This window comes from Centruroides vittatus, unplaced genomic scaffold (genome assembly GCF_030686945.1).
Source record: "Centruroides vittatus isolate TY-2023 unplaced genomic scaffold, ASM3068694v2 contig_484, whole genome shotgun sequence".
Lineage (NCBI taxonomy): Eukaryota > Metazoa > Arthropoda > Arachnida > Scorpiones > Buthidae > Centruroides > Centruroides vittatus.
In genome coordinates this window covers 2,215,735-2,243,166 of record NW_027122274.1, presented here as the reverse complement: position 1 = coordinate 2,243,166, position 27,432 = coordinate 2,215,735, and the positions used below count along the sequence as shown (strand labels likewise).

The following is a 27,432-nucleotide window of genomic DNA, read 5'->3' as shown; positions in this document are numbered from 1 at the left end:
AAATTGAATTGGTGCAGATTTGGCGGAGGGGAAAAAGAGATCGGTCGCATTTCGCTTTGTGCTTTCATCTGTGTTGGACGCCATTTCTACTTTTGAATGGTTAATCCTTCAAAGTGAAAAAACTTTTACATAGCAGTTTATCGAAAACCGAAATATTTTTATTTTTATCGTGGTCGCACAGTGGCGGGCACACACAAAACGATTGGCGGGCGCCATGGTGCCCGCGGGCATAGGGTTGGGGACCACTGGTTTAGACAATCCCTGAAAATGAATAAGGGCAAAAACAAAGCAAAGAGGAAGGTAATTTCCTTAGAGACTAAGACTACGATTTTAAAATGAGTTATTTTCTATGTGAGACTTTTTTTATGCGGTCCCTATTGACTGCATAAAAAAATATTTTTTTAATTGTGTTGCGAAAACTATTTTTTACAGCCACTCGTGAAGTTTTGTGCAATTTTTTTTTTTTATGCGGTCCCTGTCCACAGCATATAAACAGGTCTGACTGTATATGTTAAAGTTACATTAATATTAACATAATAATAAATATATTATAGTTAGCCTCTCATTGTATGCACCTCAGTATATTATTCTTTTTTTTTTTTTCTCCCAATTATAAAAGCATTTTAGCCAATAATTAAAAAAAAAAAAATTGGTTTTTATTGAATTTCTACTAACAAAGAAATATTACAATATTTTATATTTTGAACTACCATATGAAAACAATCTGCACAAAAGCAAATTGGCATGGAGACTGAAAATAGACAAAACATGTGGATAGATACATTTATTATATTGCACCACCTGATATAATGCTCATTGGTTCATCTCCAAACATATGTATTATAATGAGGGGCTACCATATCATGTAAACTTCACAAATAAACTGATTTTATTTTATAGTTTTTACTTAATTAATATTTTTAAACTTTTTAAATTTTTATCATTTTGATGTTAATGTTGATAATTTACTTATACTTGAATGAAGATAACTTCTATGGGTCAGATTTAATAACTAGTATGGATCAATTAAGCTAAGCAAACTATAGTATAAATCAGTGTTTCTCAGCAAGAGCCATGTGGCCAGTTGAGAAATGCTGGTTTATATTATAGTTTGTTAGTATACTGGCCATAGAATATTTCAAGGGAGTCATAGGCCAAAAAATCAACTTTTGGGGAGCCAGAGCAAACTCTAGGTGGGCCACAGTCAGAATAAAATATTAAAATTATATGAAAACAATATGAAACTTGAATAAATAAATTTTTAGAAAAATGTATGTAAATTATTAAAATATTATGTGTAAATAAAATACAAAAGTAAATTTATAACCTAAAACTTTGAATCCAAAATGTTTTGTTATCAGACAATATACAGTACACACAGTAGAGCATCGATTATCCGGCCCAATAGGGGACTGGGGTTGGTCGGATAACTGAAAAAACGGATAACCGAAAAGTATGAAAAAATATATTATTAGTATATTAGTATATTCTATGTAATTAGTATATTAGTATATCGCTATTAACCTACTTTGCGTTGAATTTTCATCGATGTTAAGCCTAACAAAAATTTTTAAAAATAATAATCGTTGCTATTGTATTGTTAAAAATGATTTCTTTATTTTCCACAAAATAAAGATAAAATAAAAAATTAAGCATGGTTTAAATACCGGCCTTCCTTTCATGGTCAAGCCAGTGTTGCCAGCTAAAACATGCAAAAATTTAACAAAAATAATATTAAAGTAGCCAAGATATAGCCAAATATTGTAGTGCCACATCACTAGCAGACATTTGAATTTGCCAACTAGAATGCGGTCGGTTAACCGATTTGATGGTTAATCGGGGGTTGGATAATCGATGCTCTACTGTACATTTGTTTTTTCTAAGTTGAAGATGCTGTATTTTCCGGCGTATAAGACGACCCCTGACTTTTACAGTTAAAATATAGAGTTTGGGATATACTCGCCCTATAAGATGACACCCGGCGTATAAGATGATCCCTGACTTTTGAGATTTTCCTGGGTTAAAAAGTCGTCTTATATGCCAGAATATACAGTATGTTGAATCTTGACATGTATGCAATCATTTTCATTTTTTCTTTTTCAAAGGACGTTTACTATCAATATTAAGATATAGGCTTATTGCATATAGATATATAGTGTGTCAATACTATGAATCTTAAATTTAGTGCCACCATTTGCCTCTGAAAGTGGCATAAAATTGAGTGTAGAGCTAAACTTAAATATTTAAAAAAAATAACAATTATATATAGTAATACCTTATGTTCACATGTTTTGAATTTGAAGGTTGAAAGTTACATGATTTAACATTAGCAATGTTGCGTAAAGTGATTGTTTCCATACTAATAGCATCATTTTGCCTATAAAACTTCTTTTATAGACAAAATGATGCTTAAGGTGATTGCTGGTTATTTCATAAAACTTATTACCAACAAAACAGTAATTATCATCAAAAGAATATTTAATCATATTTATGAAGAAATTATCTATATTATTTTCTTCCAAACTACTTTCAATTAATGATAATTTTATTGATGGGTACATAGAAATTATACATGGGCTAAATATGCAATAAGAGTGTTTAAAAAAGTTTAATACATTATTAATTGTGAATATGCTTAGACTATTTAAACAAATAAAAATAAAAAATGTGTACAGTCAATTTAAAGTTTTTAATTTGATTATTAAGAATTCAATAGGATATAAACTGTGACAAAATTTTAAGACTATACATATTTTGGTGGCCAACAGCAACCTGCATAACACAAATTGGTTTCACTATAAAAACTTAATTTCTTATAACATAATAAAATTTTATGCCAAAAAATTAATTATTTATTCATATAATAATGCAAGAAATAGACTTAAATGAAAAATATAGTGACAAAATTATAAGACAAAATCTTTTCTTCAATTTTTCTAATCAATTTTATTTAAAAAATTGTATTTTTAATACTTAGTTTTATTGCCTTTCTTTAAAATACACTGAAGTAGTCTATTTTGCATTGAGGAAATGAACTTTGGGCCTTCTGATTGCACAAATTTGAATCAAGCATCCTTGATGGTGATTTTGAGTGAATGGTGTCTGAAATTGCCAGCCACCATCATACCATCCTGGAGAGCTGTGACCAGAGGTTTTCAATCAGATTAAGATTGAGACTTATTGGTGGCTATGCAATAATGTCAATGTTGTAGTCTAGCTGAGTGAACAGGTGTGTTATCTTGTTGAAAAATCTATTGCCTCCTTCTGCAACTTGGAGGAGAGATTCTTGAAGCATCCACTGTTAGTCTACAGTCTTCATGCAACAATCACAGTGTCAGACTTTCCATCCTGTGAAATTGCAGTCCAAATCATCATGGATCCACCACCAAGTTGTTGCTTCAAGTATGTCTCCACTTCTTTCGTGGTGTCTCTCCAATATCATTGATATCCATCCAGTCTCTCCAGGTTGAACTTCTTTTCATTGCTGAAGATAACTGAATCATTTTTAAGCCCAGGCCATATGCCACTTGCTAAACTCCAATCACTGCTCCATATGTCTTGATGTCAAAGGTGGTATGCCCTTTCTTTTGGCAAATTGTAGACAATCTTCTTATTGAAGACATTGGAGGACAGCTATACACCAACCAATTCCAAATATTATCAGGCTAGAAACAGCTATAATATTAATAATTTATAAGACAATTTGACACTAGAGTTAGACGTTAGGTGCCATGTCTTGAAAAATTTAATAATTATAATTTTATTATTAACAACATAAAAACATATAAACAGATAATAAAAATATCTTCTTTACTCGTCATGTCCAATCACCAGGAACAAACTATTCTCCACAGCAGAGACGACCTTTCGAGGCTATGCCTCTGCCAAATTATCTGTTTACATGTTTTTACGTTGTTAATACTATGTTTCCACCAGCCCTGTTTTACAAAAAAATTATAATTTTAATTAAATAATAGTCTGATAATATTCGGCATTGGTTGGTGTGTAGCTTTTTAATATATCAGGTTTAGTGATGATGATTGTTTATATTGGAAGAATGAGACTTGAGTCCTAATTCAGCTTTAATCTGAAGAGAAATCCTGTTTTGGACCACTGTGGATTGGATAACTGTCAGTTTGTCTCTTTGTGAAAAACTGCTTGTGTCTACACTTAGGACTCTTGGAATTAATCTTTCATTGGAGATATTGAGTCACAGCAGTTTGACCTCTTAATTTCCATTGCTATAGTGTGATAGGACCAGCCAGAAGTGACCAGAACATCAGTTTGATCCTTTTCATAGATACTCAAGTCAGTACCTCTTCCTATGATCAATACTTAATCAAACTGTAGTAATTGTGGAAGTTGTAAACAATAAAAATTTACATAATTATGCACTTACTGCCAGTCATGCAGCCACCATGTTAGTAAATAATTTAAATAGCAAAATGCAACCAGAAAGGGATGGTCTTAAAATTTTATCACACTTCATTTTTACTTTTTACCTGTAATTTTTTTTTTATAAATAATTGCTATTAAGTCATAAAATTGTGAGAAAAGATTTTTCTTTAAATGAAATTAAAATACTACAATTAGAATAAAATAATGTGTGTTTATAACACAAAAAATGGCAAATAGTAATTGGTCTTAAAATTTTGTTGCATAATTTACTTCATCAATTTGGTGTTTAGAGAAATGTTATGTAGAGTACCAGGAATGTATTAAGGTTAAAGTTAATAGATTCAGTCTATTTCTATGTTATAAAGATAGCAATTAAATTGCTGTTAAACAAATAATGCAGATGCTAGAGAATAAGAACAATTGGTTATCTGGCTGCAGTTATCTAGTGTTTTAAACAAATATGGTTTTTCCATTGGTCCATTTTTTCCCATCATTTTTAGAAAGAAATGAGTTAAATTAGCTCTATTTCCCCAATTAATTTGTGTGGTATTTGAGACATCACTGACAAGAGATATTGGGAAAACAAGATAATTAAAGCATCATTATTGGTGTATAATAATTTTAAATTATCCTAAAATAATTATTTGTTTATTAATTTACTTTACAATGTTAAAAAGTTGCTTATTCTGAAAACTGTGTCATATTTTATTTGTTTTTTCTGTCATAACTAGGTTCTGTCTTGTCTATCTATGCACCTAGTTGTGACAGAAAAAAAGTCTTAAAAAGTTTTTATTCAGCTAAGTTTAAACAAAAATCAGAAAATTGTTAATGCAAATATATAATATAATATATATAATATTTTTTTAGAAAATATTTGTCAAATTGTCTAAAATTCATATTTTTTGTCTATACAAAGAAGGTTGTAAATTATGACGGACTTACAATTTACTCAAATTTGAAACTATTAGAGAAGAAGAAACTCTAATTGAATATTTACATGAAGTTAATGTAGCTATAATAATCTGTATAATTTCATTGAAATTTGTAAAGAAATTTTTAAAAAAATTAAATAGTAAAGTTATTGATTTTGTAGAAGTTAATTGGGATAGATCTAAAATAGAGAAGCAAAAGTAAATTGTATAAATAAAAACTTTTTCACCTAGTGTAGATCATTGCAGAGATCAGAGATGCCCTTTTATTAGAGGTGTAGACTCTAATAAAAAGTCTCTACAATGGAAGACTGGTGATTGGACATGATGAAAAGTGAAGACATTTTAGTTTCGTTTACATATTTTTTACTGTGCAAAAGTTTTTTGTTGCTTCTATATATTATGAAATCATAAGATACTGTAGATCTTATATTTGTTTCTTTTTTTTCTCTTTTCTGTTCTTTTATAAAAAAAAAAAAAGATTTTTAAGACAATAAAGTTTTGTTTGATTGGAAAGGTATATACAGTCGACACCTGGATAACTCGACACTCGTCGGTTGTGTAGTCAGTTTTTTGTGGTCCCGGCCGACTTACATAGGCATTAATGTTATTAATGTTAAAAAACTCGGTTTACTCGACATCGTTTAACTCGTCACCACTGGATAAATCAACATACTTTTTCTGTTTCACACTTTTTAGACATCTGATAAGTCGACTCCCCCCCTGATAAAATGAGTTTAAACCGTACAATAAGCTGTGTGGTGTGAACTCATTTTTCAGGGGGGGAGTCAACTTATCAGATGTCTAAAAAGTGTGAAACAGAAAAAGTATGTTGATTTATCCAGTGGTGACGAGTTAAACGATGTCGAGTAAACCGAGTTTTTTAACATTAATCATAAGATTTTATTCAGAAAGGGATGGTCTTAAAGGGATAGTCTTGAAGCATCCACTGATAGTCTACAGCCTTCATGCAACAATCACAGTGTCAGACTTTCCATCCTGTGAAATTGCAGTCCAAATCATCATGGATCCACCACCAAGTTATTACAAATTATTGCCTTTGTAAGTTGGCTGGGACCACAGAAAATTGACTAATTAACCTACAGTGTCGTTATCCGGGTGTTGGCTTATGCGGAGTCGACTGTAATAAAGATGTGATTTAATTTACTAAATATGTGATGATATATCGCATTATATATTTTTGTTAATATTATGATGATTTCATAGAAATTAAGAATACATTTTTAATTCAAGGAATTATGGGTACATCGTCGGAAGATGTTCTTTTAATGGTTAACCACGTTCGCTATAACAAAAATGATGGAACTCTGTATTTAATGGCAGAAAGGATTGCTTGGATGTTAGAAGGAAAAGATACTTTTTCTGTCAGTTTAAAATATGCTGATATTAAAAGTAAGTTTCAGAAAATTTTTAGTTTACTTTTATAATTTCAAAAAGTAATTTTCGTCTTTTATTTAGTGCAGAAAATTTCTCCTGATGGGAAATCAAAAGTACAATTACAAGTATTATTGCATACTGGAAGTGCAACTACATTTCATTTTACCAATCCATTAGGACAGGAATATCAATTAAAAGATCGTAATGAAGTGAAAGAGCTCTTGCAACAATTATTACCAAAATTTAAACGAAAAGTTAATAAGGAACTAGAAGAAAAAAACAAGTTAGTATAAAATATATTTGTGTAAATTTTTAATCATATTTATAAGTGAAGTATTTGTTCTGTGATGAAGAATTGTATGAACATTTTCCTCAAAAGTTATATTATCATTATATCTATATTTTATTTGATTAAATAATTATATTTAATATACAATTGTTAACTCATTAAAACTATAATAGTTTAATAGTAATTTTTATTTTGAAAAAATATTTAAATAATTTTGTACCAAACAGATGTTTTAGGAAAAATTCATTAATTTTATATATATATCTGGTACAATATATGAAATTGTATGACAAAGTGTTGTTTACAAATATTCAGTTGTCAAGCCAAACAACCACTGAATTATATTGGGCTACTTTTCTGATTATATTTAATTAATTACTAAATAATTTGTCAGTAGAGGGAGACATTAGGTGCCATCTCATTAAATTTAATAATTATAATTAAATGAATATTTATTAAATAATTTAGAATATTCTGGATGAAAAGAATCAGTCCAGAGCTGGTCTCAAACCTGTAACTCCCACTTATCATGTGGATGCATTGTCAGTTATGCTACCAGATTCTCCAGTCTGATCTCCTCTTCCAGAAATAGTTAAATGTGATATAATCATCTTCAGTTGCATACGGTGCCGCCTGGAGATGCATTCAGTGCACTTGTCCTATAAATTCTTATTCATTTCACTCAGCCAGCAATGAAAAGTACTGTAAAAACTGTAAAGAATCTGTTCACAGACAAAACAGAAGGGAGGAAACCTGGAAAGTAAATTTATTATGTATTCTCCTCACCTTGCAAACAGTGCCTCACTCATAAACAGATAAAGCTCCAGCAGAACTTTTAATGAACAGAAAGTAGTCAAATCAAAGCAAAATTCAAATGGACTTTTGTATGGTCCAGACACTCAGAAATGTAACCAGCCATGTAAAATGAGTGTCTAATCATATTCACATATTGTGGAGCACAGAATTGATGGAAAACAAGGATAACTAGTTTCAGCAAATTACTTCTTGTTGAAATTCTGAACTCCATTAATTCAATCAGAACAGTATCATTTATAAATCATAGATAAGATTTAAATGATCTTAAAAACAGTATATCCAATGGCTGAATAAGACTCATTGTTTGAAGCCTGGTGATGCACAATTTCACAACTTTTGAATCATTATACTCTTTGTATATTAGATGGTAATTGGTTCATCACTTTTCTGTCCTGCCCAGGATCTTGAAGAAGAATGTGTTCTGACATATTAAGCAGTAGCAACTTTTTCATGTAGTTTTTATCAAGTGTTCCAGAACACAACCATGTAACAATTGCAGGATTTTTAAACATTTGGTGACTTGGTCTTCAACTTTGATACTCAAGTTAGCTCCTGGTTTTGGAAATATTGGAATACAGGTACTCCTTGTATACATTCTTTGTGCTATGTGAATCCATGCTACACGACATAAAGGACTAGTGCAAAACATAGGGTTAGGATTCAAAAGTTAACTAAAGTATACTATTTTTTTTCATTACTAAGAGAAATATATTTATTAAAGCAATCAATAATTAATCAACAATCACAATTAAAAGTATTGTATTATGCATTAACGTTAATTTTAGTTAAATGAGTGCATTTTTTTTTTTTTTGCAAAGTATTCTCATCTTTTGAGCTTTTTTGTTGATCTTGATCAGAAATATCACAACACCTTCATTTATTATTATATTTTTATCAAAAAAAATTTTTAACGAATGACAAAATAAAAATATGTTATTAATCAAAAATTTGTTCTAGCGGGTTGCGTTTGTACAAAGTACCAAGCTATTCTTTTCCCAGAATTTGTGTTTGAATATTGAATTGTTTGAGTTGGGAACAGAGTATCAAAATACCACTATATTTTGTTCATAATTTTTACAGACCTACCTACAGTTAAAAAAAGTTTAATAACACTTACCTAAAAATGTTTAAATAAACTTTACTAAATATAAAGATTAATCTATAAAAACAAAATACGGTGAAAGTCTTAAAGGCTAAAGTCTGAATGCAATGACAATGACACCTGGTTGATAGAAAAGCTAAGACATGGAAGAAAAAAATTGCACTATCAGTTTTTGTTAGAGTAAACCTGACAAAAGGCATGAAACAAATTGAAAATTTCAATATTCTAAAATCCATGGGCAAATTTGAGACAACATGCATACTTACTTGAATAAAAAGAATATTGAGTAATGGAGTTTCCATGTAAAAATTGTGAAATTTTCTGGGGAGGATTTTCCAAATTCTTGAACCATGTTAGAGCAAAACTGTGTTGTAGAAATGCTGTGTTATATGAGGGTACCTGCACATAATTGGAAGTCATTTGCTTGTCTTCAAGATCACAACTTAAATTATAAATGAGTGAGTGGTAGTGTATACTGTCTGCATTGTATTCATTACTTGATGAACACCTTGCTATTTGAATATGCATCCAGAATGTGTGTCTTGTATGGCACTGCTGTGATTAGCATTAAGCACCTGCACCAATTCATTCCTATCATGAGAAAATCTGATTGTGACATTTTCAATTCATTTCCAATTTTTAACATGAGCCAGTGTGTGTGATTTTACAAGATATGATACAGAACTTTTTCTTGAAAGCATCGTTAATCCAACAACAGGAAAGAGTCTAGGTTCATGATTTTTGCACTATTTATGCCCAAATTTGAAGGTTGCATTTCTTTACAATGATGCCATGTTTTCTTTCATTGTTGAAGTGCTGCAATATGTACTCTGAAACAGATTTGCATTTGTATCTGAAATTTCCTGCAGTGCTGATTGTTTTCTCCATATTGAACAGTTGAATAGTTGACTTCGATAATCAATAATACTTTTGTTTCAACGATTGTTTTTAACAGTGAGGTGTGGATTTGCAGGATGCCAATAAGCAATAGTTTCATGCATCTTGTCAAGTAGAATATAACTTGTATCATGTTCATCTTTTAACATTTGTGAATCACATTCTTTGCTACTGTCACTAATCTAAACAGCACCATTTAAATCATCTTTGAAAAGCTCATAATTTTCAATTAAATCATCAGTGTAGTGATCAAGAGCAATGATGATATCCATTTTGCAAAGGTGCACAGGTTCAAATATTTTTGTAAAAGAAAGTCAAAGTTATTGTAAAGTAACTGCTGTTGTATTCCCAGATTCAGCTTTTGATTTACTAATTTCAAAACTTTAAAGTGTTAATAATGAATTTTCAATGAAAACAGCAAAGATACTGACTGAAAAAAAAGAATCATTGTTTAATGTGTTTTAGTTTTCTTTTTGAAGCAGACTTTTTGAACTTTTTTGACATACTTTTCTTCCAGCTCTCTTGTGGTCAAAAATTATTGTATTTATTTGTGTATTAATCTTCATGTTTGTGTATATATATATGTATGTATGTATGTGGATATCTTTTATTATTATTTTGTATTACTTTACATTAATTTTTGACAACATACAACAACTTGCAGAATTGTATAATTGCATCCTGTGTTGTTAGAAATGTCCTCTGTGGCTGAAATTATACCATCTATTATGTCATCAGCTGATCTCTAAAATAATGCATAAAAATCATGAAAATAAGAGTCAGTCCAAATGAACACTACTTGTGAGTGATGATAATTAACAGATGACTGAACAAATCTACATTTATACAAATCCTTGGTTACATTTATCAGGATGCATAGCAATTATGGAAACCTGAAAAATGTGAAATTTTTAAGGGAAGTACCACCCTGCGTTAATGCTAATGCTTTTATCCAAAATAATTGATTAATTGATGCAGTTGGTGTGCTAAGTTTCGTTCATGTATAATATGCAGGAATTTTCTGTTGTATCTAACTTCATTGAATCAAAGGGTTCATTCAGAATTGAGTTTTATCAGAAATTCTGAATGGAAGAGTTCAGCAATTATAAAATTCTCAGTACAAAACATCTGTTAAAAAAATAAACATCTGTTAAAATTCCTGGTTTACGGGTCATTATATACCATATATTTTTATGACATATACTATTGTAGTGTATCATATACCATGCACACCTAATATGTAAATTTAATTCAGATTAAATAGAAATTAAGATTATAGAATTCTATCCATTATCTATCCATCAGTTTGTACATTTCTGGTTACAGTTAAGTAATTTAATTTCTGTTGATTGTCCAAGTGGTGGTGTTTTGCTATTTTTATCTCATGGGTGTCAACTGTCTTGCTATTAAGGCCTGATTCACACTATCAAGCCATTTATAGTCCTGTGAAATATTTATCAGTTGTGTCCAATGCACCATACGAAGACTTGAGAGTTACTTCTATTGTAACTATGTACATTGGACACAATTGATAAATATGGCCAAAATAGGAGTGGATTAGGCCTAAAGTTACTCAAAGCATACTTCTAAGTTAATATTAATATTTGGTTGATATGGTCTGGATTATGCATTATGTCAAATTTGACTCTGTGATTTGTCATGCCAATTGATGTGATATGTTGATTTACTTTTGTTATCAACTGTACAAATTTTGTATTATTGCTGTGTTATGATAAACTTAATTTTGCTGTAATTACAGAACAATATTAAATCTAACAATATTAGGCACTGGAAATTTTTGATGATAACATGGAAATTTACAATGACAAACTGCTATGAATTCTGATATATACATTTATCATAGTTCAAATCAGAATAATAGAAATTAATTCGCAATGGTTTAATAATGATTCACCAATCTTTTGAAATTTTCGTCTTCCTTTATTCTTATATATCGGAGATGTACAGTACACCTCTGATATATTCTTTGCTACTGTCACTGATCTAAACATCACCATTGCAATCTTTTTCGAAAAGCTCATAATTTTCAATTAAATCATTAAGGCATCAGTAAATTTCAAAATTATAATAAAATATTTTCTTATGAACATATCATATATATATATATATATATATATAATTAGTATAATATGCAAGTTTTAATATAATATAGTTTGATAAATATGTATGATATGTTCATTAAAAAATATTTTATTATAATTTTAACAATGAAATGATTGAATAAAAATCATTCATTGCCAAAATAACTAAACGAAAAAGCCAATGAAATTTCTAATATATTTTAAAATATATTCTATGTTTCTATAGTATTCTAAAAGTTTTATATTTAACAGAATATTACAAGAGGACCCTATTCTGTTTCAACTATATCGAGATCTGGTAATGAGTCAAGTGATAACAGCTGAAGAATTTTGGTCCAATCATGCAGCTGTAGGTATTGTCTTTTCAATATAATGTCTCAATGTGTATACTGGTTAACAACTTGTAAATATCTAAGAATCAAATTATTTTATTATGTTGAGATATAATCTATATAATGTATTTCAACCAATTAAAATTTTCATTTTAATTTATTTTTTTTGATTTATTAGTAAATTAAGAAAACTCTTGTTTATTATTTCAAGAACTGCAAGTTATTCAGCCTTTCATTATTAAGGAACATTACACATACTGGATATAATTTTGTAAATGTTTTAATTAATTGTGAAACCTACTAAAATTATACAGAAATAGCATTTTAGATCATTAATACATCATAAAACTAAATAAATATTATTTCTAGACATAGTTTTCTTTGAAATTAATAAATTTTTGATTAGTTGTAAGTTATTTTCAGTTTGTTATATTCAAGTCAGATTTTTTTCTAACAGTCTTTGAATCAAAAATTTATAGCTTATAGATTATTATAAAAGTTTATAGAAACATTCATTACTTTACATGCAAATTTGTCATAATTATTCAAACAATTAAAATGACTTTTATTTTTATATAATAATTAATACCTATTGGTCACTTAAAGCAAAAAAATCAATTTGCATGTAATTTATTTTTTTTTATAAAACTAATTATAATTAAATAATAGTTGATATAAGTTTAATCTATGGTTGTTTCTAGATCAGTACTGATTAAAACCAGTGTGAAAAGTAAACTTGTAATTTGATACAGGACTGTGTGATTGGCTGGAAGGGATAAAATTTTATCCCAAGTGCATCCCAAGTCCATTTTGTATAGTGAGATCAAATCAAGTGTCACAAAGTTCCTATATATTGGTATCTGTTTTATACATGATGAAAGTACAGTATTTATCAGAATATAAGCAGCACTCTTATTTTTCAAACTCATTTTTAGTAAAAATATTCTGCAATGAGTTACTTAACTTTCCCAGCAACATTTTAAATTTTGGTGTTGCCATCTGTTATGATATTTCATTAAAAAAGTTTTTATATTTTTAATTATTATAAAATGGCAAAAAGTTCAATTTTGAGGGTAGGGATGAGTTTCATAAAAAATTGCAAATGCTAAAAACCATCAAGTCTGACTCTACTCGATATGACACACGACCCCTTTATCTCCCCAACCTATTAACCTTTAACCATCAAAATTTAATCGTATCTCTTTTAACCATTAAAATTTAATTTCCTAGTACACAAACCACCCTGCAAAACTTTCAAAAATTTTTGACAAAAAGCACAGGAGTTATTAAGCTTCAAAAAAGGTGAACAAAATCATGCCCCACACATATTCATACATACAGGAAAAAACCCGCAGTTTTTTTGCATTTCTTGACGTTTCAAGGTCTCAAGTCCAAAAATGTAAACTCTTGGGGGTGATTTTTTGACCAATTACCATACTTTTCCTTGAGCCGGAAAGGTAATATTTTCTTGAATATAAGGCATACCTCTTTTTTAGCCAATTTTCAGAACGAACAAATTTTAAAATGGTGTATTTTATGACAAAAAATTTACATTTTTGCATCATAACTTTTTCAGACATCAGATGAAATCTGATTTACTTGTGTAGAACAAACTTCCAGTACTTTCTGTGATTTCATGTTGTATTGTCAATGCCAAAGTATAAGCTAAAATTGATCAAATGCTTGATGCAGGTCAAGTGACTCAAAGTTGTGCCACTTAGTGTTTCTTTGTGCTGATATGGATACAATATTCAACTTGTGACAAAATTGATCTTAAGTAATGATTTATGGCTTTCAGTGTACTTCATAATATCTATCAAAAAGTATTTGATGGCATATTCTGTTAAATTTTGGTAATTAAATGGTAATGGCTTAAAAATTCATCCCTAGTGTCTGGCAATAGCATATTCGAACTGATAGAGGGCAGGAATGCTTATAAATAGTGTCACATTTCCAAAAACAAGACAAGGCATTTTTACAGTGCCAAAATTGGTAAAAAAAAAGTGAGCGTTATATTTGAATAAATACATTATATTTAAAATGTTAAATTACAGCCAGTGTTCTACTTTACAAATAATTGCTATATAATAATTGATGAAAAATATTATGCATAATTTGTAATACTTGGAATTGATATTTTAGTGATATGGGAAAAACTAAAAAATGATTTTATGTATTAAATGCAAGTAAAGTTTTCAACTATTAAATTTTATAAGTTTGTTATAAATTTATAAAGTAATATATTTAGTATTATATGTTGATGTAATTATAATGATAGTATTATAAGTTTCTAGTAACTCAACTAATATATTCTGATCTAACTATAAATGATTAGACGTATATTGATTGTTTATATAAATTTTCATTTTTACAGAAAAGGCAAAGTAATAATAAAGAAGGTAATGAACAACAAGAAGTAGGTGTGTCTGCAGCATTTTTAGCAGATATTAAACCACAAACAGATGGCTGTAATGGTTTAAAATATAATATAACTGCTGATATCATAGAATCAATATTTAGGACATATCCAGCAGGTATTTTTTTAATTAAAGTGATAAAAATTTATTATAATAATAATAATTTTCATTTTTTTATAAATAGAAATAAACAATGATTAATCTCTCTTAAATTTTAACAATTCTTTAGTTTAAAAAGTGACTAATCATTTATTTGTTCTAGTTGCTTTTTTAACAAATATTTTAATATTTTTGTTAATTGCAAAATATATACATATAAAGATATTTTCCTAAGATATTTTTAAGTATTAATTTATTTAAGTAAATTATTCTTTAAAGATCATATATATACTGTGTATTAATTTTATGCATGTACAGTAGAGAGTCGTTTATCCGAACCCCGGTTATCCGAACGCTTTCCAGTTGGACTGTGTCGTGCTGAATTGAACTTTTTTGATACTAGATTTACTTCTAAAGTATAATTTTTGTTTTTATATTTTTCAATATATTTATTTTGTTTGTACAAAATAAAGAAATAATTTTTAATGATACACTAGCCTCGATTATTATTATAAAAATTTTCGTTAGGCTTAAAATTGATGAAAATCCAACACGAAGCGACACGCAACAGAGAAAAATTCAACATGAAGCGACACGCAACGGAGAAAAATTTCAACATCGGATAGGTTAAAATATTTTTTCGTACATAATCGGTTATCCGAACAAATCACTTATCCAAACAACCCCAGTTACCAATTGATTCAGATAAATGACTCTCTACTGTAGTAATATTTTCATCTGAAAGTTAAAATTTTTAAGGGTGGAATTGATATTTTAATCTTATATAAAAGTGGGGTATTTGTTATAACAAGCAGCTTTCTTGGTAAAAGCAATTTCAGTGAAGATTTTTGTTTCGAAAATATTTCCTAATTAAAATTATTTATATGTTAAATTAAAAATATTTTTTTAATTTATGTACAATCAATTTTATAATTTTTGAGCAAAAATTAAAAAAATAATAATAATACTATTTTATATTAATAAATTTTATTTCAGTCTTTTAGAAAATTGATTATTTTAATTAAATGTGAAGTTTTAATTTAAAGCATAAATAATTGTTTCATTAGTCACTCAACACAATTTGAAATAATGGATTATTTGATGTAATATTTTATTTTTAAAAAATAATAATTTTAATTTAATAGTTAAAAAAAAGCACATGGAAAATGTTCCTAACAAGTTATCAGAAAGTGAATTTTGGACACGTTTCTTTCAATCTCATTATTTTCATAGAGATAGATTAAGTCTTGGAACAAAAGATATTTTTACAGAATGTGTTAAATATGATGAGCAAGGTAATAAAGTTTTTGAAAACTTTTTATTATGCACTATGATTTGTTAACTTATCAGTAGTTTGTTTTTTAAGATATCAAAAATGCATTGAAAGATGGCATTCAAGATCCTTTTGTAGATGTTACTAATTTTGAAGACACAAATTTAGATGATGTAAGTTGAAGTTATGCGAATTAATTTTTAATTAAAAAATAATAATAATTCAAATTTGAATTAATTTGTAATATTTATTAGGAATTGGGAAATTAGGAAAAACTACCTTAATATTTCAACTATAAGACGACAATGCTTTATTTTTAAAGTACTTACATTTTACTCATTTCTTCATACATATGCAGTAAACCTCACTTAGTCAAATTGCATTAATTTGAAACTGTTTACTGGTTTGGCACAGGTTCCATATAATATGCTTGCATTAAGCCAAAATTGTCAGTATTAACTCAAACCTATTTTCTCTTGTATCTTTAGCTCTTTGATAGGTCTGTGATTTTTGTTTTCTGTTATATTCTGTGTGAGTATAGATGATTAAAATAAAAAAATACTATGCTGTACACAATCGCACCATTACAACTTCATGTCGACATCCTTTTACCGATACAGTATGTTACTGGCATTGTGGTTGGACACAAGGCCTTGACAATGCACTCAAATGCATCATAAACTATGTACAATTTTATAATCACTCTATGAACAGATTCTTGAAAAATGACTTGATAAATTGAAATTTATGGCTACAGAAAAATGAAAAATTTAGGTATTGTTAACTCAAAGTTGGAAGTTTTTTAATCCCTTAAACTGATTTAATGAGGTTTTGCAAAATACTGTTTACTTACATAATATATGTTAATTTACCAAGATATATTGGAAATAATTTATTATTTCTGCAGTAATTATTAAAAATAATGCATTAAAGCAGTGTTTCTCAACCTTTTTTGTGCTATGCCTCACCTAAGCCTTTCTAAAATTCTTATGTTCCCCTCTACCATATACACAATTTTTAATATTCAAAAATTGAAATGTTCACTAAAGAAACTTGATTGATAGATTTTAGGAAGAAATCACTAGGAAATTATTGAGAAAACACAGTAAGTAAATTTTCAAAACATATAATGGAGAACTGAAATTCAAGTACAAAATAATTTTAATGAAAGATTTTCTATAATGTTTTAATTATTAGTAATTATTTATTATTTAAATTTAGTGAGACCCTTGCACTTGATGCTTGCTGCAAAGAGATTTTGTCAGGTTCCAATTTAATTAACTTTAGTCTCAAGTGTCCCCGTTTAGTTATATCCAGCTGATTTTTTTTTTTTTTTTTAGCAGCAAATCATTTATGGCACTAAATCCACATTCAGATAAATATGAAGATGGAAAAGGTAACAATAGTTCTCTTGCACAATTGGTTGCATTTGGATATTTGATTTCAGTTTCCTCACAAAGCCATGCCATCGCACCTTTTATATTAAATAAAGTTTTAATTGACTCATCATTTTGCATTTCTGATCGTTCTTCTTTGTACTGCATATTTGAAATATGAGACAAATCCACTAACATTGGCTGCATCATTCAAGTTGGGAAATAAACTTTTTTCAAATCACAAAATCTTTCTTTTAAATCAGCCGATAAAATTTTCAGATGATCGACAATAACAAGTATAGCGGTATCAGTAACTTCACATTTTTAAAGCCAATGAAACTTTTCAAAATTTTTGTTGTAAATATTTGTCTGACATAATTCAATAAAGTTAATGAAACCAAATATCTTCGCTTTTGCATCGACAAGAGTTTTATTTGTTCCTTCAAGTTGTTTATTTAATATATTTAGTTTTTCAAAGATATTGGCTAAATAACTCACAAATGCCTTACCATTGACAGGTAACAGATTTTTCATTTCAGGTTTGTCATGTAAAAAATCACTAAGAGTATCAAATAGTTCCATAAATCTTTTCAAGCAGTTCCCTTTTGAGATCTGCTTTACTTCAGTGTGAAGTATGACTCACATGGTCTTCATTTTGTTCTTCACAAAATAACTTGAAAAACATTCACATTTGGCACTTGCTTTAATAGTGTTGATACATTTTATAACTATATTTAGTACTTCATTTAGAACAGGCAAAATGTTTTTAGCTACTAAGTTTTCCCTGTGAATAACACAATGCACAAGAAGCATTTTTGTATTCTCATCTTTCATGAATTTTAAGCAACTATTTTTCTTCCCCATCATATTAGGAGCATCATATGCAGCACAAGATGTTATATTTTTCATTGGTATTGAAATCTAAGTAATTTTTTAGCTTACTATAATCTTACTATAATCTTAAGCTTACTAATCTTTGGAGGTCGTCGTGCTTCCTAATGATTTACAGAACATTTTTTCAGCAAACTCACCTTTTTCAATATATCGTATGTAAGTTATAAGTACGGCCTCACTGTCTCTCAAAGTTGATTCATCCATTTGCATTGAGAATTGTCTTGTTTTCATCTTTTCAACAAGTTGTTTTTCGATATCCTCACTCATTTCATCTGTTCTTCTGCTAACAGTATTGTTACTTAGTGGCATAGCTTTAACGTCTTCATCATCTTTTTCCAGGACTGTTTCAAGAAATGCTGATATTGATGGTTTGATTAAATCCTAAAATGATTATTATGAAATGATTGTTTGAAAAATGATATGATGTTGGATTCACGCGAAATGGTTAGAGCTGTAGACCGATAAAGGAAACACGTTTCAACGACTATGCGAACAGTATGGTCAACAAAGTAATTTATTTCGCGTAAATGTTTTTATTTTAGATTTCAACTCCATAGTATTATAAAATAAAATACAATAATACAGTGCAAACATGTACTGTTTGAGACAATATAAAAACTAAAACTAAAACTTATGTACTAACTTAAAACAAGCAATAGAAAAATTAGTAGGGAAAATTAATAGAGAAGATAGGAAATAGAACATAGAAAAGATTGGAATACCAGGGTTTTCTTTTCTTCCTGAACTCTACAATCTCTGGGTGGGATACCATGTTGAACTCTTTTGGAAAGTCTCTCGTTGTTGTGTTCGTTGAAGGTTTCTTGCACTTAATTGCCACACTGTTTTATCATAACCACAATAAAACTCAATCCTTTCATCAAAGTCTCTTGCACTTGCCAAACGCGACCTGGAACACCACAACTCACGTCTGTCCACCTTGAGGTCTGGGCAATCCTTTCTCCCCTTTCACCAGCCTTAGGGCCTCGTTTATCTCTTTGTTCTCAGTGGTTCCCAGAATTGTTAATCCCACCCTGAGGGAAAAGGGTGATAAAGGAAAGTTCTAGAAGGAAAGGGAAACAAAGAACAAAGAAAACTAAAATTAACTTAAATCAATATTTACAATAAATATGGCGTACAGCAGCTATATGATTAACGTAAACTCTGGATGAATCCATTTTCGAATTGCCCCCCTGTGGGGCATGGGCCCCATGTTGGGAAACACTGCATTAAAGTTATTGAATAATTTTTCACTGATTGTTTTGAATAAAGGCTCTCTCTTGAAAACATCTAGATTTTTTCAAAATAATTTGCTATTTTTCAGAATTTTTCAAATTCTCACAACTTTTGGAATATAAATTTTATGAATAAGAACCATTTATTTTATTATTATTAATGAATTTAAAATGTTTTATTTTAAATTAAAAGTTTTGTTCTTTTCTCTAGGGTTATGGAGTTAAAACTACAGATGTCGTTCAGTCAAGTATTAATGCTAATTTATCTATGATTCGTCGTTTTAATCATCATTCTATGATGGTTCTTAATTCAACTTGTCAAAATAATCAAGCTTCATTGGCAATGAATAGTAAATCAATAAATAATTCAAAACTCAATGAAAATGAGAAAGATGCAAAACAAACTTTCAATAACAGTAGAGACCCAACTGATTTAGAACAACACAGAAATATTAAAAAAGTAATAAAAACTAAAATAAAATTAGTTAATGAATTGCCATATGATTTAGTTTTTTAATTGCTTTTTTTTTAACAGATAAGATTAGAAGAAAAGATTCAGTATGAAGATCTTGGTAAGGATCAAGGCAATCAGTCTGCTTCTTTGAATTTAGCAAAGTGTGACAGATACATCCATGGTCCTACTCTAGTCACAGATTCTATTTATTTTACTGATGAAGAAATTAGACAATCCACTTTATATCAATGTAGACTAATAGCAAATTGGAATCCATCATTATCAAATGTAAGTTTTTAATATTATCTAAAAATATCAATTTCTGTACAGTACATAAACTATTAACAGCCAGGTTTTTTAAGAAAAATAATTATGAGAATCACTTTTTTGATTTAAATTATTTTTCATTATGAATTCTTTTCATAAATTATAGTTTAAACATATGTTATTTTGTTTTAAACTGATATATTTATCAAATTACACTTAAAACATTTAATTCATCTTATTATTCCAAAGAATATTTTAAAAGAGAAAATTGTATACATACAAAAATTTTTGCTTGGCATATGCATAAATAATGCCATAACTAGGCAGGTGCACAGGCACTGGGCCTGGGATAAAGGGAGCCTTGAAATGGAACTGACAAAAAAAAATTGTCAAATATACTGTAATAATATTTTTGTTTATTACTATATGTGAATGATCTTGTGTACTTCTTGTGTACACAAAAATATAAACAACTGTTTTATTATTATTTTTCCCTAAAAAATTAAAGGGCTAAAAATAAAACATTGCAGAGGACAGATGAAAAGTTAGTTCTGATACTGCATAATAATCAGTAAAATCTGTTATTTAATTGAAACAACATAAAAAAAACAATATTTGTTCTTTTTTAAAATATGCTAAGATATTTATTTTAGTTTATAACAGGCATTAGATTTTCTATACACCACTTGTTAACTGTGAAGAAATGTATTGGCCTTATCCCGAGCTAAAAGTTGTGTTATATATAACTGTACAATAGTTGGAGAACTATTTTAAGCTAGTTTTCATTCAAAATTTTATTAGGAATATAAATTATTTTTAGTTTTTTAGTGGATCCATGTAAAAATTTTTTATAAGAAAAAAAATATATATATAAACAATACTGTATTGTTTATATATAACTGTATTAAATTGTTTTATATTATTTACATACTAAAATTATGCAGAAATTATACTAAAAAAATATGCAGATTGTAACTTGTAAATGGAACAGTCCCATTTCTTTCAGATAAGGGACTAATGAACACTTTTTGTTTATATTTTTAGATATTTATTTCCCAGTACATCCGTTATTAGAAACTTTTTCCAAGAGAAATTTGCAATAGATGCTTATTTTTTGTAGAACTATTGAGATTATTTTTGTTAAACTGTCATATTCTAGATTTGTGTTTCATATCTATCAAATATTTTCTTTGACTGTAATAAAATGTTTAAGATTTCATAACTCTTCTTGGCAAATTATTAGATACCTTTTTCCAGGGGTTTTAGATAAACCTCTGATTCTGATTGTTGGCATGACATGTTTTGATGATGATTATTTTATATATAAATATATTACTTATTTTCTTGTATTAAATTAAGTTTATTTTAATCTAGGTTCAGTTATCACAACCTGCTACAGCTGCACTTGGAGAATTATCACCTGGTGGAGCAATTATGAAAAATTCTCATCATATATCAATAAAAGGTAAAAAATCAATTAATAAATATTAAAATATGATATTAAGAAAAAATTATTTTAAAGATTATTTAATGATATGAGATTAAACGATTTGTATTTGTAGATACAATAAGTATAGAAATTCAGCAAGAATTACAGCAGTTATATATTGCTCTGTGTGAATTAGTTCGACATTTTTGGCAGTGTTTTCCTACCACCACTTCGCAATTAGAAGAGAAGGTTTGAAAGTTTTTAAAGTAAATATATAATGAATTCCAAAAATTATAAAAATACTTTTTTTATAGGTAATTCGAATGCAATCTACACTGGAAAGATTTGAAGTTTCAAAAATACAGCCTTTCAGAGAACGTTTGCTTAGAGAACGTTATAATTTGGGTGTAAGTATTAAAAAATTGACATGGCTAAAAACTTTATTATTGATTATGAATTTAAAACTAAATTTTAATTATGCATATTAAAAAAATAAAACCACACACAAATAAAATTTTAATGAAATAATTTACAAAATAATAAATTTCAGGACAAAGTTAATCATTTTGTTATAAAGAGTGATTGTAATTCCAATCTCTTTATTTGTAAATTTATTGGAATATAGTATAATAAATGCATGGAAAATTGCATTATATTATACTATACATGAAAAGATTCTTGATTAAATATTCAATTATTTGAAATTCAAAAAAGTTGAAGAGAATAATTCTTAAGTTTCATCTGCAGTTAAATTTGTATGCTTCCAGGAGGTAGGACAAATTTCATTCCAAGTTTCAACAGTGTATCAAATGTACCAAAAGACTAATTCTGGGATTAACATATCCAGAATCCAAAGAATCACTTTCAGTTTGTCTAGCATTGACTTGAACAAACTTTGTGATTACATTTTAGTGCAGTCAATTACTCCTGTTTGATATATTAGGAGAAATGAAAAGTAGCTTCTGTATTTGCCAATTTCAAATCATTACTGTTATGAAAAGTTGCATTATCCAGTCTATCCTCTTGTCAATATGCATTATCCAGTCACAAAAAATTTCACAAATAATCCAAGCCTTTTTTTTTATTCTATTTGTAATGAATACATAATTGTTGCTTTCTGTTCAAATATAACAGGCACTGACAAATGTATTCAATTAATTAGTAATAAATTCAAGAATCCACAATACTTTGAATGCTGTAATATGAGAAAATTCACATAATCTTTATTCTGCTTCAGTGCTTTTAAAGGCTTAATTATTAGTGTTCTGTTGTGTTCAAGTTTTTTGAAGAAATCAGATTATATTATAAACATGTTCAGACTTGTATTGATCATCACATGCTTGAAGCTCAGCAACTCATTTTGAAAATTTCTACAAATTTTTGAAATGAGTTTTATGTGGTTATCAATAGCAGAAGTTGAAGATGCTTTTCTATGCAGTTTAATTTGCTTGAACTAGTGGCAGTTCTTAAACTTCTTAAGCTGTTCATTCGAGAGTTTCAAACCTTTAAAGTCTAGTTCTTCAGCAATTAAACTTTTAAGCTTGCAAAACCATTCTGAGGTTATTCTATCTATATATTTAAATGTTTTTATTGAGTTTAATTGTTCTGCTACTTGCAAAATGAATGTTACTTGACAGCTTGAAAATGCTAACCTGGACAATTACGAGAAAACTATGAATTCTACCAAAGTAGTTATTGTTTGTACGTATGCATGCAATTTCTTTTCAGGGAAAAACCTAGCTAAAAATTGAAGTTTAATTTGAATTTTAATAGAGATCTACTCTGATAAATTCTTTAATTATATTATACTACAATATTATGATTATACACATTAGCCTGATATTGCCTAGAAATATTTTCTTAAAGTTCAGTACAATAAAATTAACAATTTAAAGTGCTTTACTGTAGCACACAAAAATGATCATGTAGTTTTGTTTTTCTGTGAAAAAAGAAGCATTTTTTCACAAAACTTTATATTAGATACCGCTGCCATCTGTAGCAGAAACCAGCAAAATTGTGTTACGCTGAATTATCAGAGGTATGATTTTAGCTCCTATTTATTTGTATAAGTACAAACTTTGAGAGAGGAGCTTTTCCTGACTTTAAACTTAACAAAATAAATCTTCAAGTCCTATTTTATGATCAATTATTTGAATTGAGGAAATTTTTCACTGTTTTGCTGGAATTTGGTCATTTCCATATCAGTATTTTCTAAAGGAAATGAAAAGTGATCTGGTGAAGAATTAAAAATTACAGATATCCCCTGTACAACATGGTTTGAGAATTTGAGAAATTCTCTGTACAAAATTTCACAACTTTTAAGTGCATACTCAGTTATTCGATATTTCTTTATTCAAGTAAGCACGTGTTTCAAATTTGCCCATGGACTTAATATTTAATTTTTCAATTTGTTTCGTGTCTTTTGTCAGGTTTACTCTAATGAAAACTGATAGTGCAATTTTTTTCCTTCCTTTTCCTAGCTTTCCTGTCAACAAGGTGGTGTTGTCATTTAATAACACTTAAAAAAAGTTTAAACATTTTTAGGTAGCATAAAGACAAATGAAATAGAGCAGTATCTATGTACTTGAACTGTTCCAAACTCAGAAAATTTGAACACAAATTCTGGAAAAAAGTCACTTGTTACTTTATTATTAATTGAAAATTTGTTCAGTTTATTTTTATTTTGCCACCTATAAAATAATGATGATGTTGCTGACATTTCTAACAAAGATGACTTTTTTTAAATAAGGGCATTTTAATAATCATAATTACAGTACTTTTAATTGTGATTATTAAAGCAATCAATAATTATCTAATAAACATATTTCTCTTAGTAATGAAAAAGAATAGTAACTTATACTTTTGTTAACTTTTGGAACCAAACTGTTTTGCATAATGTGGCACTGTGTTATATGAGGGATGCCATATAAAATTACCCCTTGTTAAACATTGACACTATAGTTCTTGCATTAGGATTTACAAAAAATTCAAATACCAGAAAGAGGAACATTAAATTTACAACTTCTATAATTATTAAACAGATTTAATTTCAGAAAGCAAGAAATAATATGGTGCTCTCACTTAATTTGGCTTCATTTTTATCACAAATAGTTAGAAAAGATTTGTATTGCAACAAATCATAGATTAATATCATAATTATTTAAGTCAACTTATTTTCAAATTTTCTTTATAGGTTATTATATTTAAATTGTGACAGAACTAATCACATTATTAATTCTTTAAAAATTTTGACAAAAAATAATTTTATATATATTTTCTCTTACAGCTGACTGACCATATGATAAATATGTTAAGAGCTGCATATAGCAAATTTGCAACTTGGCAAGGAAAGAGGATTAGCATAATCAAGAAATAGTTCATTAACCGGTTTGAATATTTGATGCCGTTTGGCATTTTTTTTACACTGTCGGCAAAAGAATTATGTCAACGGCTGAAAAACTTTTTGTACATTTTTGTAATTTATTCATTAAAGTTTTTTAATTTGATATTTTTTTGCATTGAATTGTCTGCAAAATTATATGAATCTTGCAGTATAAACCATATTGAAGTCAAAAACATTCAAGATATTCAACTGCTATTAGAATTTCTGAATTATTAAGCATTCTGCAGATAAACAATAACAACACAACACCAAGTTGTAGTAAAAAACATACTCTATGAACCGAGGACCGGTGTGCGACAAAAGAATACAAAATAGAAAGTAAAGTTCACCATTAATCAGAAATTCTGTTTAACACCTGAAGAACTCGGAGGGAGTTCGAAAACATTAGTGGTGAACTTTCTCTTTTGTTTTTTTCGTTGCACATCAGTTCATAGAGTGTGTTTTTTACGTTCTGAACATGTTAGCATTTCAAATTTTCATCTGTAGCTGATGACAATGACTCATTTTAAAAAAATTTAATAGTTATAATTTAGAATTGGACAAAAATTAAATAACACAATTATTTGGTTCTCATAGCATGTAGTTAAATATTTAATTTAACTTACTGATAAAATTAGCTCAAACCTAGAAAAGATCAAACTTTTGATGGAGATGCTGACAATCCTTCACCTTACATGGAAATATCAAAATGAATCTCACTCCTTAATTTTAGGATTTTTCTAAAGTAATTAATATTATTTTAGAATAAATTATATCCAAACAAAAACATCAGATGTAAAAAAATTATGATAATTTAGACAATGGTCAAAATTTCTCATAGTTTTTCTTTGGTAAAGATACATTTGGAAGTGAAATGTAGAAAACAATAATACAGGTAAAAATCTTGTGGGTACCACTTCTTTCACATCTCAGATGTTTTTTGGATACCAATTGTTTTTGTTTAATAATTGTATTATGATGTCAAGACAAAATTGGTCAGCACTTCGAGACCACTAACTGAACAGTTGCAGACCAAATGCACTGCCAAACAAACACTTTCAATATTCATTTTGGTCAGTGTCAACTGATGTTTTTGATATGCTGTTTAGAAAAATCATTATAAAAACTTTAATTTGCATAAATTTGAGTTTTTGTAATTCTGAGTAACATTTTGAGTAAAATTCATTTGTTTCCAAGCAATTTTAGCCCTATAAGCTTAAAATTAAGCCATAAAACTAAATTAGCTCTATGGGGAAACCCTGTGAACTTTGACCTATCAACCCAGAAGTTTTGAGCCAGCACCTCACTGATAAAGAGAAAGGCTAAAATTTGAGCTTTCTAGACCCAGTAGTTTTTCTCTACAAGACTACAGTGCCAGATGAAAAAGAAGCAGAAGGTCAGCTTTTTTTTTGTGGTGATTTTTGCACTTTTGTGTAACCACTTAATGTGCCAAATTTTGAGATTTTCTATAATCTAATAGAACAATTTTCTTTTGAACAAGATATTCGGAATTACTTTGTTTGTGGGGGCAGAGAAATTGATGCCCCGATAATCGGCAACTCTGATTCCTGTATATATAGTCAGTGACTTTTTTACTTGGTGGGGAGTAACTGCCATGGCTCCTGATAACTGATAAATGTTATACAATTTTGGCTTAATTCTTATAGTGGTGGTGTTTGAGTGTAAACTAGTGCCTAGCACTATGCTGGACCAGATTAAGACATTCTGTTGTGCTGAGTGTGTTTATAACTTTGTCATACTAAACATATGTCATGTAGTCAGGAAATTCTTAAACAGAAGTACAGTACATAACTTCAGACAGTCTTCTGTAATGTATGTGGTATTGATACCTGTACAAAAAAGAACTACTGGCATGCTAAGAACAGCATTTATTCTCCACAGATATTTCATTTAGTGGGTGAGTCCTGAGTATTTACTAATTTTTTCAGTGTATGATATGTTTGGAACAGTTGTCTGGTATGACGTGTTATTTTCTGTGATTGTCTGAGATGTGTAGTAATTTGTGTTTGTGTGTAAGCTTTTGATGATTAACATAAGCAAATAGTAAAAACAACATAAGTAAACTGACTGTGCTAAAAGTTTACAATCTGATGTGACATGCCATACATAGTCTTGTACTGTACATGATGTGGCATTTCTTACAAGTGTCATCTGAAAATGTGTATTTTAAAATGTACAGTGATTGACAAATCGCCACCTCACACTGCTCAGCAAGATGATGATGTTACAGAGTCAAATTTGATATAATCCATAACCCAGATTATATCAATTAAATATCATTGTTAATTTAGAAATATGCTTTGAGTACATTTGATTCATTCTAAA

General features: G+C 28.5%; 1 protein-coding gene across 2 annotated transcripts in view; it reads left to right on the top strand.

The window, feature by feature from the left end:
* The window catches only part of Tfb1 (transcription factor B1), a 106,251-nt gene that overhangs the window by 5,749 nt on the left and 73,070 nt on the right, over positions 1 to 27,432 (top strand). Inside the window, exons 3-14 of one of the 2 annotated variants that reach the window (XM_067273653.1) lie at positions 6,582 to 6,740; positions 6,807 to 7,008; positions 12,184 to 12,280; positions 14,638 to 14,797; positions 15,925 to 16,074; positions 16,146 to 16,225; positions 19,766 to 20,014; positions 20,090 to 20,296; positions 21,650 to 21,740; positions 21,838 to 21,953; positions 22,019 to 22,111; positions 24,991 to 25,082. In XM_067273653.1, the coding sequence (XP_067129754.1) occupies positions 6,587 to 6,740; positions 6,807 to 7,008; positions 12,184 to 12,280; positions 14,638 to 14,797; positions 15,925 to 16,074; positions 16,146 to 16,225; positions 19,766 to 20,014; positions 20,090 to 20,296; positions 21,650 to 21,740; positions 21,838 to 21,953; positions 22,019 to 22,111; positions 24,991 to 25,080 (1,689 nt within the window). In that variant the 5' untranslated portion in view covers positions 6,582 to 6,586 and the 3' untranslated portion in view covers positions 25,081 to 25,082. Of the gene's footprint in view, positions 1 to 6,581; positions 6,741 to 6,806; positions 7,009 to 12,183; positions 12,281 to 14,637; positions 14,798 to 15,924; positions 16,075 to 16,145; positions 16,226 to 19,765; positions 20,015 to 20,089; positions 20,297 to 21,649; positions 21,741 to 21,837; positions 21,954 to 22,018; positions 22,112 to 24,990; positions 25,211 to 27,432 lie in introns of those variants that run through there. The other variant, XM_067273652.1, reaches the window with a different exon arrangement.